The sequence below is a fragment of the Myotis davidii genome, unplaced genomic scaffold, assembly GCF_000327345.1.
Source record: "Myotis davidii unplaced genomic scaffold, ASM32734v1 scaffold575, whole genome shotgun sequence".
Lineage (NCBI taxonomy): Eukaryota > Metazoa > Chordata > Mammalia > Chiroptera > Vespertilionidae > Myotis > Myotis davidii.
Genome location: NW_006290306.1, coordinates 37,198 through 53,553, shown reverse-complemented (window position 1 = coordinate 53,553; position 16,356 = coordinate 37,198). Strand labels below are relative to the sequence as shown.

Here is a 16,356-nt window from a genome sequence, read left to right as displayed (position 1 = left end):
TGGATATATAAGTAGTTTCTTTTTTTCAATCTTTAATTTCTTTATTGATTAAGGTATTACATATGTGACCTCATTCCTCCCATAAAAATGGGGAGAGATCAGCCAAAGGACTTGTATGCATGCATATAAGCCTAACCAATAGACACAGACAACAAGGGGTGAGGGCATGATTGGGGGGGTGGGGGAGCAATGGGGGGAAAAGGGCACATATGTAATACCTTAATCAATAAAGAAAAAAAATAAAGTATCTCAGTTAAACTTCACAACAACCCTATGTGTTAATTATTGTTACTGTCTTTTACAAATGAGCAAACCAAGGTTCAAAAGCTTCTGACCTTGTATAAAAGCACAATTAGTAAAGGGTCCACAACTAGTCCTCAACTCTTAGTAACACTCTCTTATGCAGCCTCCTAAAAGGCAGGTGTCTGTTATGGCCACTTGACACAGAACCACTTGCCAACTTTAACCGCTATTAAAGGGAAATGCTTGGGTCTGATCCAAATGTATCCGATTCCAAAATCAATGCGATTAGCCACTATACTAACCCAAAGTGAAAGGAGTGGGTTTGAGGTAAATCTAATACATCTTGGTAAACCAACTAGATATGGAAAGTAGAAAAGTGATGACTTCCTGGAAATAGGTGTCATTAACTAAAATAGAGAATAAAAAATAGCATGAAATGAGGTTTAAAGGGAGCATGGAAGAAAAAAGATGATGAAGTCATTTGTGGACACATTAAAGTTGAAATAATGACAGACACTTAAGATACAGTGGCTAGGCTGGAAATATGTCAGGATGGACAGATACTTAGTAGTGTTTGAAGATGTGCATGTGAAATAATCAAATGCCCTAGAACATGTATTATGAAGGCAACGTGGCACAATGGGTGAGAGTGCAAGCTCTGGAGCTGGACTGCCTGCATTTATTTTATTTTTATTTGTTTTTTAAATATATTTTTATTGATTTCAGAGAGGAAGGGAGAAGGTGAGAGAGATAGAAACATCAATGAGAGAGAATCATTGATTGGCTGCCTCCTGCACGCCCCCTACTGGGGACTGAGCCCCCTACCATGGGCATGTGCCCTTGACTGGAATGGAACCTGAGACCCTTTGGTCCGCAGGCTGATTGATGCTCTATCCACTGAACCAAATCAGCTAGAGTTGGACTGCTTGCACTTAAATCCTCACACCAACATGTAGTCAGCTGTGATCTTGGGCAAGTTTCTTGTCTTCTCTCAGGTTCAGTATCCCCAGCTTTGAGATGGGGGTTATAAAAGAACCTACTTCAGAGGATGGCCCAAAGGATCTAAAAAGGTAATACATGTCAAGCAAAGCATTCAACACATACCTGTGTCCAATAAGTGTCAGCTCTTGGTGAGGAAAAGTCCAACAGAACATCCACATTTAAGGTTGGTGGGGAAGGAAAGCAGCCCCCAGAGGAATCGAAGCAGGAGCAGTCAAAGATTTAGACAGAAACACACTGAGAAGCTCAAGTTAAGGAAGATATATGAGTTCCAAGGCAAAGAATAACTGACAATGTCAAGTGCTACGAAGAGGTGAAGAAAGAGAGGGCTGCCGAGCTAAAGTACATGTAAGCAGTTGGTGTCTTTTGGAAGAACAGTTTCAGGGAAGCAGTGGGGGCAGAAAGCCGAGATAATGAGTGCCCAGTAAAGAATGAGTTAGACTATTCTCCAATTAGCCTGGCTTATGGAAGAAAAGAAAATGACAGGTAGTAACTTGAGGGGGAAGCGAGAGATTTATTTTATTTTGTTACAGAGGAAAGAAATATAGTGTTAATGTGTAGAGGGAAAGGAGCTGGTACAAAGGGAGAAGCTGAAAATACAGAAAGAGGGAAGACAGTAGGATTGGACTAAGGTACCAGATGAGACAGGAGATGACATCTCAGGAAACAGGTGAAAGGATTAACTTGGGACAGCATGATACTATTATTGTTTTGGGTTTTGACTACTGCCTTCCCTTCTAAATAGTTCAAAGTGCTTATTAAATTAAATATTAATTTAAGAGATAGTGTTACAATATCTGTTGAGAGGATGCTGTTTTTAGATGGAAAAACTCTCATAAAGATAAAATTATTTAACCAAAATCACATAGAGTTCAAAGCTAGAATGAAGACTCGTGATTCCCAGTCCAGGACTCTCTGTGTTGGCCTCTGACACTTCCTGAACAGACATTTGCTCACTCCCCAGTCTTTGTCCGTTGCCCCTACACAGGAAATATGTACCGTGGATACAGAGATACTGAATATACACAAAAGTATAACTGGTTGTTAGCAATTTTCTTCTCTTTGGGGAAACCACTTCCAAAGCTGATGGGTACCTTACCATAAAAATTAAGGGTTGCAAGAACCTTGCAGAAGGGGCTGAATCCTTCTTATTAAATATAGAAAGTACTCAATAAATATTTGTTAAGTGCATCATTTCTGCAGTTCTTAAAAACAAAGATTTCTGAAGAAAGGTAGAGAATGGGAGTGTGAGTGGGTATGTGCGAGCGAGTTAATTCTCAGGCCCCAGGAGACACTCAGGCTTCCAGAAAGAGTGAGGGGTAGGATTAGAGCTGAAGGTGTCATCACAGCGGGGACCAAATCACAGAACAACCTCTGGGTTGTTCTTAAAGTCAGCTAATACCAGTATACATTTTAATCAATGGGAGAAGGGGAAATGACCCCTTTCCTTCCCACAACAGCAGAAGGTAATCAGGATCAGGAACTGGAGCCTTAACACAGACAGAGAATAGCTAATGACTGCAGTGAGGCCAAAGCAAGGCTGCCATGGGAAGAAAAGGACTTCAAATTGTAGTAACTGTTTTAAAGCACTGATCTGAGGGATACAGGCAGATGAGGCTAGCAGAGAGGAAGTAAACTTCCAGTGACAGCCTTTCTATGTAGAAGAAAGCGTGACAGGCTCAAGTGAAACAAAAAACTCTCCAGAATGTATCAGGAAAGCATGTGATAGAATCTATCAATCCCATGATTTTTTTTTTTTCAATTCTAACACAGCTGGGGGTATTAATCTCTAAAAAGCCACAGAAAGCATAAAGCTTTCTATTCAACTTGGAAGATGATTCATTAAATTAGCAATTTACAAAACCCTGTCAAGGTTTTTGGAAATTATTCAGTACTCTTCCAATGGGGTATTTACAAATAAGCTTTACTTGTCAATAAAGATACAGCTGTGGGAAGGAAGAAAAAAAAATGTGGCTTAAGCCTAGATCTCAGAATCCAATCTAAATAAGTAAACAGATCATTTTGATTTGGGAGGAAAAGTCACCAATAACGAAACCTAAAACTGGTAAAAATCAATCTATACACCCAAATGATTCTGGATAATAAAAAACAATTTCTTATGGTTCTTATTTTGTTTTGAATAGAAATTGATACAGATTCTGAAAAGAATTTGCTGAGGGAAGAAAAAACTTAATAGCTTCCTGAAAGCTTGATTTGATTTGAGAACTATATGAAAAGCATTTTGCCATTCTTACAATGCAAACATCTCACCGATGCTATAACCAAGTACATCATTAACACAGGGCCAGGTTTTTTCATTTCCCTTTTCACTTTTCCTCCAAAAATCTCACTGACATTCTCCTGATACCTAACCTCCCAAACAAAAAACCTTATGACCTTCACCCCTCTCCTCTCATCCCCAGCACCCTACTTTAGAAAATGGTAAAATTTAGTATTAGATAATCAAAACTGTTTAGCCATATATATACATAGCTGTATGGCAAGAATTTGATGCTGATTAAAAAGCCCAAAGCCCTGAAGGTAGCTCTCCATTCCAGGTGAATAGCAAGAATAAACTAGACCTACAATGCACAGATGAGAGAAACCAGTATTTTCAAGGCCAGGATCAAATAACCAAAAGTTTCTTCCTCCCACAACCAACCGTCAGTCCTGGAGCCCCAGTCTATGACTACCAGCAATCTTACGTTGTCCAATGTGAAATGCAACCATAGCATTACTTACTTGTCCTGGAAAACGTCCTGAGCAGTCAGTTGATCCTTTTTCTTGATGGCTTCAGTCAGAGGGAATAGGGTCTTTATTTTGGAGAGAGGACTCTCACAGTTAGCTGTTACCTCAGTGGGGGGATCCAGCATGTTTAGAACATGCTGCTGAACTGGGGGCAGAGGCTCCTGAGGATGTAGAGCTCTGTGCAGCAGACACTGTGGGGAAAGTATAAGGATTTTAAAACGCAAGTAAATGGCAAAGGCCATTTGAAGTCCAGTTGTAAAAAACATCGAAGAATTTTATACAAGTATTTATACTTGATTACACTTAGACTACTAACGCATTCACTGAGTCAGGCCTTACATGTTAAGCTTTACATTTCTAGTTTTAGAACAAAAGTTGTTCCCCCTCCCTCATTATTCCAAGGAATTATAAGCATTAAAAACAAACAAACAAACAAAATGCAGAAGATCCCTCAAAATTACAATGGGCCCTAATATGGACCTGAGATAGTTAAGGAGACTTTAAGAAGTGAGTTAAGAGGGAGTTGAGGGTCTCTCCATCCACAGCCTCCACCCCCTCAGAAATAGGTCCTCCACTGCTATGTGAGGAAGAGTTTCCCTGAAAGAGCTGCGTGGGATCATTTTCAGTTTGGGGGTTCAGAAAGCCTATGTCCTGCTGTCACTGAGCTAACCCAGGACTAGAATACTCCTTCCCTTCGACCCTGGCCTATGCCTCCCCTTCCTCAGCATAAGTCAGCTCTGTTTTCAACTTCCTGTTTCCCTTAATCCAATCTCCACCTTTCAATTCCTTTGGCCCAATATTCAGAAATTCATATTTCAATTTCCCTGTATTTTAGTTACTTTTTAATAGTTTCATACTATAATCTCTTTATCTGACCTTTATGCTACCTTTAATTATGAAATTTTTGACAAATGTGGCACTGGAACACTTCTTCCCTAATAGTGATTATTATAAACTTCATTAAAACTCTACTATTTGGATATTTAAAAAAGAAGAAAAGCCTGGAAAACACATAAAAGGAAAATCGGCTTTTTATTAAGCCTTCCTGAAAAAACAACAGCCTTTCTCCAGAAAGAAATTAAAAGGACCCTAACGACTTCTTTCTTTCCAAAAGCTCAGAGTATTTTTCTCTTTTAGTAGAAAGAAGGTGACTTTCTTCCATTAAACATATAGAGCAACTGAGGGGATTAAAAACATTTGTTAGTGACTGGTCAATTACCCTAATTTTTCACTCAGTTCTCTTTCATTTAAAAAAAGTATGATAGGTTCATCTTTTCTTTCTCACCTGAAATAATCTCTGAAATTGAGGATTTGGGATTTTGGTGGTTGGAAATAAGTCTTCAATGGTGTCTCCCTCTTCATCTTTCTTGACCAAGCTCATGGAGTCTATCAGAGCATCGACAGCATTTAACTGTGCCTCTAAAACAAGGATAAAAAAAAAGCAGAAAGAAAAATAGACTAATTCTATTATTTTCCACTAAAACAAATGCTTTCCACTCATAGCTATTCATAGCAATACTGGCAGGTTACACAGCCCTGGCTCTGCCAAATATAGTCTCTAGTTATGCAAATCATTTACCTTGGTTTTCTTATATGTAAAAATGAGTTATTTAGAGTAACTGGTCTCTTAGGTCCTTCCCAGTTCTACCATTCAGTGAACTTTTGACAATGGAAATCATATCAAAAGCAGGAGAGTTTAGCCCTGGCCAGTGTGGCTTAGTTGGCTGGACATTATCACATGCACCAAGAGACTGCTGTCAGGGCACATGCCCAGTTTTTGGGCTCCATCCCCAGCAGGGAGTGTGCAGGAGGCAGCTGATTAATGTTTCTCTCTCACTGATGCTTCTCCCTCTCCCTGCCTTTCTCTAAAACCAATAAAAACATATTTTTGAAAAAATTTTAAAAAGCAAAAATTTGTTCCACACAAACCAGACCACAGCAACACAAAACCCAACCTGTATATGGCAATTCAAAATATTCAGAATTCAATGAATTAATATTAAAAAGAAATTAGTAATTAAAGGAGAAAAACATTTAAAAAGCCCTGGCCAGTGTGGCTCAGTTGGGTGGGCATAGTCCTGTGCATTAAAAGGTTGCCGGCTCAATTCCCAGCACATGTCCAGGTTGTGGGCTCAATCTCTAGTAGAGGGTACATGGGAGGCAGCCACTGATGTTTCCCTCTCACATTGATATTACTCTCTCTTTCTCTCTAAAAATCAATATAATTTTTTAAAAAGAAAAAAAGCATTAACTTTATAAGGATTTAATATAACTTATATCACAGCTTAACAGGAAGACAACATTGGATCAGAGTGAGCAGATTCCTTCACAAGCCCCCAAGTCAGAAGGAGCCCTTTCCTCTCACAAAACTCATGGCACTAAGCACACTCCGCATATATGCACACTTGTGTTCATGTCTTATGCTAACGCTAAAGATCCTGAAGAGCAAAAACATGACTTCCTTTTCTTTACGACTCTTCTAAAACCTAAAAGAAAGTGCTCCTCAATAAAAATCGACCTAGTCAACAATGACATGCCCCAAGGCAATGTGGATGAAAGCCAACTCTATCAAAAATGTTTCTACTTAAACTACCATGTGTCACTTTCATGCTGCTAATTCATACAGCAGTTCAGTTCCTAAAAGTTGAGGTGCTAGTTTTGGACCATCGAGTCACTAGGCAAAAAGCAGAAAAGAGTAAGTGGTTCCTAAAACATCCATTATGCTTCTGTCTGTTACTGCTACAAATTTCCCTTTGGAACAGCTACTATAGAAGGAGAGAGTGTGCAGCTATTTATCATAAAATCTTCCTATCCCATTTTTGGACTTTCTAGGGGAGGCTTCAGGCACTGGCACAGCCATCACCATGGTCAGCTGACTACGGAAACAACATAGTAGGTGGTACCTGTGTATGAACATGCAGTGATTTTTCATTTGCCATTACAAGCTATCAGGACGTTATCAGGCCAGACCATTCTAGCACTGCACACCCCTACATAAATGTCTACTTGGGAAATATGCCAAACAGTTTTAATAATACATTTTTCCAATGGAGAAAATGCAAACAAAAATGTCAACTCACAGAAAATAAGTCAATAGGTCGAGAGATATTTAATGTTTTAGGTCCTGGGTGAATGGTGTATGTCCACAATTTCTCAACAAAGTTCTCTTTTTTAAATGTTCTGCTCATTTAAAGTTTGGGGTTATTAAGAGGTAGGGATAGGCTACTCTAACACATGGGCAGCTTCTGCATGTTGAAGTACACGCCTGGCTCCCCCATGATGCAGAGGGACTCATTTCTAGAAGATGGGAAAGACACAAGCCCCAGAAGCCCATTTGTTTCTTGGCTTTTCTACTGCACACTTCTCCCAAACAGGCGAACCAAAAAAACACACAGAGAAACCAGCTTTGAGAGTCACCCACTATTCCCTAATCCTACACTGACACAGAGAAAAAATTGTAAACTAAAACATCTACATGTCATTTTGTGTTCTTTGTGGTATGTTCTCTACATCTGGCCCACTACTATATTTTGTTACAACTGTCTTAAACTGTGAGCTCTCTGGAAGATAGGATCTGCATCTGTGAGACTCATTCTGTGCAACCCCTGACATTTGTAGCCAGATGCTTAATAAAGGCCTTTCCACGCCAAGCTCAAAGGAACTCCTGGAAATGAGAACAGTGCGACTTAAACTGTTACCGTGAAACTACAAAGAAAGGGCAAAGAGAAAAGGTAAACTCCAGCACTACCACTCTTCAAGTTAAACATATTTTATGTAGGACACTAAAGTCCCAGGTTTGATTCTATGTCAACTCCCGTAGAGGGCAAACCTGCTCACAACCAAAGAATGTACATCCATTTCTAGCAAGCTGCTTCCTAGATATAAATCCTAAGTCAGAAGGGGGAACCTAGAGAGTGTTTGGAGAGTTCAGGGCAAACATATCCTTATTACTGGAAAAACACATGATGAACCACCTTCATTACTGTGTACGATGCGACTTGGACCCAACTAATTCCATCCTGTGAAACCTCGGCCCCAGCCAATGACTGCAGACAGGTGATTTCCCAAGAACAGTTTGTGTTTAGAGCCAATTAGGGAGCAAAGTGGAAATAAACTCACCCGTGGGAGTGTATTTCTTATTATTTTTCAATGATGAAAACATGTATTGCCGCAAGTCTTCCATGAAAGGCAGCTGCACATACACCAAACACTAATGAAAAAGAAAGGAGGTAAAAGCAAAAACAATCCAATTAATAAAAAAAAATATAAAACTGGTCCCAAATGCTGTGAAAGTGGCACAACAAAAATATTTTGAAAATCAGAAGGCCCAATGCCGGTGCATGGAAAGTACAGTGTTTTGATTACTTGTATTAGCTGTACACAGCTGCGAAGAGTACAGAGAATATGAAACATGAAATACATGCTTCAAAGAAAGTCTACCAAAGAATATCTGGAAAATGTATGCCCAATACAATAAATGAGAAGAGTCAGGTTGAGGGAAGGCTGATGTGCAAGCCAAGTCATTTGTTGTCCCTTTTTCAGTTCTGCCACAGTCAGTTCTTTGAGAAATAGGAAATGTAAGAAATGTAGGCCTGTATCTTAAATAGGACATCGCTGACCAAACTGACTTTCACAAAGATCACAAGAAAATCACATCCTCAACCTTTGTAAATAAAGACTGTTGTAAAAATAAAAAAAATAGAGGTAATCTATTCCTATTAGGTTCTGAGATTGTCAAAAAGGATGACAACCAAGAGAAGGTCCCTGGATTGGGTAAACAGGAGGTCATGGTTAACTTTTAGTGATTTGATAAGAAGGTCCTTTACATACTCGTATTTACATATGTTCTTCCATTGCAACTGAACATGTGGTTCACAGGCCAGCAACATCGACGTTACTTAGGAGTTTGTGAGAAATATAGAATCCCAGGCACCACCCCAGAATACAGAATCAGAATTCATTTTTACAAGCTGACCCAAGTGATTCCCACACACATTAACAGTTAAGAAGCACCTTTAGAATAAAGAAACTGAAGGGGGAAAAAACCATGAATAAAGAGCCCGGTGGGTTTTACCTCATAGGTGTCTTTGATATGAGGAAAAGCCACGCCAACCTGAGGATTAGATCTTCTGTCGTAAGCATAGCGAACTATGGCCACCATGGCCAATTCATCCAAAGCATGGATCAGGGAGGAAAGGGCCACCGCTGCTGCCTAGTAAGAAAGATGCAGCATTAACACCTATCCAACACGGGAGAGTTTTCACAACGGAACCACATACTCCTAAGACTGTGTTCTACTGTCTTCCTGTTTCAGATTTTTTAAAATTTATTTATTTTTAATCCTCACCCGAGGATATTTTTCCATTGATTTTTAGAAAGAGTGGAAGAGAGAAGGAGGAGACTGCAACTGAGGTACGTGTCCTTGACCGGAATCAAACCCAGGACTCTTGGGTCCGCAGGCTGACACTCTATCCACTGAGAAACACCAGCTAGAGCTCAGACTTTTTTTTAAAGTGCACCCTCACCCGCTTCAAGGCCACACTCTACCCATTTGCATTTGATCACATTTACTTTACTCTTCTGGAACTTTACTTCATCATCTAAATCCTCTCTCTTATCACGTCAATCTTCCTTATCTGAATTCACACCCTCACCCTCTACATAAACTCAAGTCTCGGCCTTCCTAAAACAAAATCTTTCTTTGTCCCCCTTTCACCATAAATTACTACATGTATCTTTCTTTCCTTTCACCTCTAAATTCCATGAAACAATCATCTTGTTGTTGACACTGCTTAGCACAAGATTGTTCTTCAATCTAATCCATCTACTGACCTGTCTTACTGAAATTATCTTCTGAAGTCAGCCATGACCTCCTAATTGCTAAGTCCTTGGCTCTCATTCTACTTGACCTCTCAGTAGCATCTGACCATCCCCTTTCCCTGAACTTTCTCCTTTGGCTTCAGAATAACACTCTCTCCTGATTATTATACACTAGGAGCCCAGTGCACGAATTTGCATGGCACCGCCCACCCTCGAGTTGCCTCCGGCTGGTCCCACCTTCTCCTGCCTCCCTGCTTCCCCACTCACCTTCTCCTGCCTCCCTGCCTCCCTGCTTCCCCACTTCTGTCTCCCCACTTCCCTGCTCCTGCCTTCCCACTTCTGCCCAGTCTCCCATCTCTGGAGCAACGCCTGAGGCGCAGGCAGCCTCCTGATGATAGGAGCTAATAAAGAGGTAATATGCTAATGGTCCCGGCATGAGGTGTTACAGTGTCCAGGCTAATTTGCATATTACCTCTTTATTTGTATAGATTGTGAGCCACTCCTCCCTTGGTTCTTCTCTTCCTCTAACTAACTTGACACTCTGCTCTTGACCTTTCTCTCCTTCTCTTACTTTAAAGCTCTACTTGGGGATTATTTTATCCAGTCTCATGAGTTGATGAATCAAAAGTCTGTATATTCAGCTTTAACACTCTTCTAAAACCCAGACTTATATTCAGCAGAAGTTAACAATGCAGTTAAGATGTGTTGACAATATATCCTAAAACTGCATGATTACCAACAGGATCTGATTTAGGAGAAACCCAGGAACTCAGATTTTTAAATTGGAGGATTCACGTATTAGAGCCTATTGTGCTCTAGTGAATCTGTGCAGTACTGAGTGTTTTCTCCTAACAGCAACTGTTCTGATAGAATAATGGAATAATATCCATTCACTAGATTTGCAGCCAGCTATCCTTCAGAAGTGAGGAGAAAGAGAGGATTAAGAGGACTAGATCTCTTTCACCATCACCCTCCCCCTCACCCCAAACAAGCCTTCTACATCTACTAGTTTTAAATACAAATATTTGGAGACCTGCTTAAGTAGTCTTAAAATGACACTATATTCTTATCTTCCAGCTTAGATCAGCATCTCCAAGGAAATAAGTTCTGACTTGGAAGCCACACAGAAAATATTTACAGAGAGGGCAGGTTCACGTGAGTGTAGGATGCAAGAGTCATGGGTTATTAACCAGGCGGAAACCAGCCTTTCTTCATTTTCAGAGTTAAAAGACAATGAATTTCCCCACTGCCGTTACAATAATTAATGTCATTTTAAACTATAAATGTCCCAAACAATTCACTTAAAATGACAATTTAATTCTGTGGCACTACCTCAAAGACCCATTGTCAACTCACTTCATCATCTTTTGCTGCAAAGACTTTTAGAACTTGATTTCCCATGAAATATTTCCTGTGGACCTACAAGAGTAAGTGAGGAGAGAATCAGTTATGATCCAAAATAAGTTATACATAAAACCATAATGCTACAGTTTGCTAAGAAATGCCATTCAAAATGTTCTTACTGAAAAACATTGACAAATACTAGAAACAACATATTACCTAAGATTCAACAGAATAAATATATGAGCATCTAATATGCATCAACATTGTTCTGGGCACTTTAAACACAATAATGAACAGAATATAGATGGTCCTGAGGAGCTTAGGTAAATATTAAATTAACCACAGTGTAGTACTAACATACAGTGCTACAAGGACACAAGAGTAGTCTTCTAATACAGTATTACAGTTTGGTGCTACAAAAGCACATAAGAAGGGCATCTAGTTTGGTTATGAGGGCTCAGGGAAGGCTTCTGCAAATGGTGACACCTAAGTTAAGATTTAAGGATGTGTTCAGAACTGAGATAGAAAGTCTGGCCACAAATATCCTGGGCAGAGATGATAGTGTGTTAGTTTAGAGTGACATAAAACACAGAAATATTTGGGGAATTGCTTCTTAAGTAGTACAGTACCACAGTGCAAGGGGAAAAGGGGAAACTAGCAAGATTAGCAACAATCAATCATGAAACCTCTTATCAGCAAAATTAAGTGGTCCTAAGAGCAATGAAGAACTGCAAAGAGACCAGAGCAAAGAACTAAACAGAGAGGCAGCACTGAAGGAAGGGTAACTGAAGCAAAAACAAAAACAAAAAACAAAACAACCCAACACTGTGTGTTCTTTTGCCCCCTTTAGTTACTCATCTATACAGTATCGAAGGGGTCAAATATGAGAAAATGAACACTGAAGAGTTGCCACCTGCACCTATTGAATAAGATGAGAACTTCTCTTTCATCTAGGGGCCCTTGTGCCTGAAGCTTATTCATAAGAACATGCCATATGCTGTATAAGGCAAGGCTTCTAAAATGTTTTGGGCTTCTTTTGCCCTTCCACCTCTAAAGCTGAGAAATTATGAGCACTGTCATAGCAGCTCAAGACTAAGACTCAAATGTATGGGTGTGAGGCCCATGTAACTCAAATTCCCTCCATCTCCACTTCCATTCCCCGTTTGAGGACCATTATTTGAAGAAATATGGGAATAATCCTATATTTTTAGTTTGCTACATTTATATAGATTTGTCCTCCTATTAGAATTTGTAATAGTTTTTGATTGATTAAAGAAGAGCTAATGAAATCTCTTCCCAACGCACCTAAATGACTTTTCAAAAGATAGACAGACATTTAGGGGAAGTTCTGGCTAAATTCTTATCCGTCTGTAATTACATATCTAGAACACTGACAACTTGGAGAAAGACAAGTTGAAAGGACTCTTGAAAATTTTAAAAAGAAAAGTAATTCACATTTCAAAAAAAGAAAAAAATAACCCAAACCAAAAATCCTATTTTATAGAATGAAAACTATCAGCTCAATCCAGAAATGTTAGTTTCCCTCACTGTAAGGGAATTTGAAAACTATGTGATTTTATCAATTTAATGATAATTACTCATCTGTTACAAGGTGCATGCTTATACTTTCTTAGTTGACAAGACGATGTGCATACATTTGTTAAGATAATACACAAAAGCAGGTATGTAAAACTTAGACTATTCAAAAATGAGGCTATCCATCTGGTGGGCAGATTACAACTGATCAATGGCATAAGCTTTGGAATCAGACACCTGATTCAAAACCCACCTCTACCACCTTCAAGCTAGGTGACCTTGGACCAGTTTTTTAACAGCTCTGAAGCTCAATTTCCTAATGTATAAAATACATATCATAGCACCTACCTAAGAGGCTCATAAAAGAATGAAATGGGGATTTACATACAATGCTTAGTATAATGACAAGAGTATTATAATCACTCGATAAATGATAACTATTATATTATCTTCATAGTACCTGTCTGAGATTATACTTAAGATAAAAATAGTTTAGAGCTTAAAACAAAAAGTCAATTTAGAAAAATAATTCATGACTTAAAAGTTAATAAAAATCTTTTAAAAAGGTGACAGGATTAAGAAAAACGAAAACAACTCATAGACACAGACAACAGTACAGTGATTACCAGCAGGAAAGAGGAATGAGGGGAGGTAAAAGAGGGTACAGGGAGGATAAATGGTGATGGAAGGAAACTCGACTTGATAATACAATACACAGATTATGTATTATAGAATTGTATACCTGAAACCTAATTTTATTAATCAATGTCACCCCAATAAATTCAATAAAAAGTTTTTAAAAAAGGAAAAATGTACTTTTTGTTCAGCTCATTCTTCCTTGCTTTGCCATTCGCTAAACAGGCTCCCCAAGTCCCAGCCAGGCATAGATGATTTCAATTTTTTGAGTTCTGAATTACACTTGCAGGGTTTTTTTTTTTTTTGTCTTATTTTGTTGTTGTTTTTTAATATATTTTTATTGATTTCACAAAGGAAGGGAGAGGGGGAGAGATATAGAAACATCAATGATGAGAGAGAATCATTGATCAGCTGCCTCCTGCACACTCGCCATTGGGGAATCCAGCCAGCATGTGCCCTTGACTAGAATTAAACCCTTCAGTCCGCAGGCTAACGCTCTACCCACTGAGCCAAACGGTAGGGTTGCAGATGTTTTAAATAGGTCTTTTCTACCTGTCTGGAATTAGGAAGACCACTTTCCAATGGGCCAGTTTGTACAAACAGGTCTGACTAAAGGTTCTGATTCACTGAAAAGACTCATAAGCACTGCCATAAATAACCAATAATTTTAAGTTTCCATACCTCACAAAGTGAGTTCACTTTGGGAGGTATATAAAGCATATTTAGTATAATTTGTTAGAAAATTATTAGAGATTCTCATATCTCAAAAAGTATTCTTACCATTAAAATCTCATCAACTTTAAGTAAATCAATTTTCAGCTTATGAGTCTTAAAAATGTATCTAACAACTGGCACATATCATGAAAAAGATTCTCTCAACTTCAATGAATTAGTCTAACACTGAATTACACAGGGACTTATGCTTAAGCAATATGAAGAAGTTCAAACCCAATATACTGGGTAGTATTTATTTTTATTATAATTCTCAATTGAGTTCATCTAGAATAAAAAAAAACTTCATCCCTACAGGGCCTGAAAAGATACATTTTTATACTGATTAATTCTCATTCACCTCACAAATAATTTTATCTAAGATATCCAGGAATCTTTAATAACTCTTTCTAGGGCAGTATATGGTATCTCAGGGCCTTCAGTGAATTACTGCATTTCCCACTGTGTCTATTTTGTGCTATCTCTGCTTTGGTATCTAAAAAGCATATGACATGAACAAATTTCACATCTTGGACCTCTTTGCTGGGCATTGAGATGAACGGTGACTGGCATAAATCAATGATATTCTAAGAGGTCTATTGGCATTCAAAACCCAGCTAGATCTTCATTCCTATAAACACTCCATTATACATAACAGTTTCGAAAAGGCCATATAATAGCAAAGAACTAGATACTGTTTCTTTAAGGCTACTATGAACTATGACTGACAGCAAAGCTAAAAAGTGACTTTCAATAACATCTACTCTCTGACTTTTCTCCATCTTGATTTTTTCTTCAAAAATCAAAAATAGTGTCCTGGCCAGTTTGGCTCAGTGGATAGTAATCAGCCTGCAGACTAAAAGGTCTCGGGTTCAATTCCGCTCAGGGAGCACATGCCTGGGTTGCAAGCTCCATCCCCCCACTGGGGGCGTGCACGAGGCAGCTGATTAATGATTCTCTCATCATTGATGTCTATCTCCCTCTCCATTTCCCTTCCTCTCTGAAATCAATAAAAATATATTTTAAAACAATCAAAGATAGTGACACTAACTCCCAGACTACATTTTAGAAAAACTAAGTTAAATAAACATATTATAAATAAAAGGACCAATCAAAATCACACCATCTCAAATAATAACAAGAAAAAAGTCACTTATTTTGTTTATAATTAGTAAACTAAGTCCTGTACCTGAGAAGATCTACAAAATCCCAAAACAGAGAAACACTTCCCCTCTGATTTGTATTTCATTTGTTCCTCATCCACTTTAGAGAAAGGAATGATATCACTCCCATAGCGGAACCCTAGAGAACAAGAGAAGAGCATCTGTTAAGCATACGGAGCCTCATTCTCTATGAGCTGAAATTAGCCCTCCACATACACTAACAATACATGCACACTCCAGATCAAGCCTCCATATACTATTCCCTAAAATCAAATTTCATCCCTTGTGATGAACGGAGAAGCAGCAGCAGATACACAAACAACATCTACAAAAAGAGTCAATTAAAATCCAATTACATTTTTTAAGTGCATATTCTGCAATTTAGTTACCTAATGATTACCCAGCCTAGAGGAAAGAATATAGCCAATGCAATAAACTAGTTATTCTCTAAAGATAAACCATGGTTGACTAAAATATAATCATGATTTGTAAACAAAATAACATGAACATATTTCTTCAGAAACCTGGAGAACCACAGAGAAAAATGCCCACAGGAAATTTTCAAAACAAAATGTTCTCAAAAATGCATACAAGTGCCTAATGGAAGAAGCCAAAACTTTTCTATTTAGAAACATTCAATTGATAAGTTAAATATTTTTCTGCATTTAAATTTATTTTATATCTGGGATTGTATTGTCTATTATTTTTTTTCTATTACTTAGGTTGCTCGTATAAATAAAGGCTCTTGGTTTCTTTTTTATTGTTAATCCTCATCCGAGGATATCTTTCTATTGATTTATAGAGAGAGTGGAAGAGAGAGGGAAAGACAGAGAGAAACACATCGATCGGTTGTCTCACCAGGGCCTGGGCCAGGCAGGAGCCTGCAACCAAGGTATGTGCTCTGCCTGGAATTGAACCCAGGACCCGTCGGCCTGCTGACCAACGCTTATCCACTGAGCCAAATTGGCTAGGGTGGCTCTTGATTTCTAAAAAAAAACCAAAAAACACACAAAACTCCCACTCTGTCCAAGGCCTCTGCTCTATGGAAGGTCATGCTCTTTCAATATGTAGCGTTATATATTTTGTGGGGAGAAGGATCATCAAAATCCAAGGATTCTGGCTTTGCGTAAAAGGAAAGGAAAAGTATATGCACCTT

General features: G+C 38.6%; 1 protein-coding gene across 1 annotated transcript in view; it reads right to left on the bottom strand.

Annotated features, from left to right (window-relative positions):
* XRCC5 (X-ray repair complementing defective repair in Chinese hamster cells 5) overlaps positions 1-16,356 on the bottom strand; it is a 39,732-nt gene that overhangs the window by 7,359 nt on the left and 16,017 nt on the right. The window contains exons 9-14 of the mRNA XM_015563684.1: positions 15,227-15,339; positions 11,167-11,229; positions 9,065-9,202; positions 8,110-8,200; positions 5,276-5,409; positions 3,985-4,181 (exon numbers count right to left, since the gene is read on the bottom strand). Coding sequence (XP_015419170.1) covers positions 3,985-4,181; positions 5,276-5,409; positions 8,110-8,200; positions 9,065-9,202; positions 11,167-11,229; positions 15,227-15,339 — 736 coding nt within the window. The remainder of the gene's footprint in view (positions 1-3,984; positions 4,182-5,275; positions 5,410-8,109; positions 8,201-9,064; positions 9,203-11,166; positions 11,230-15,226; positions 15,340-16,356) is intronic.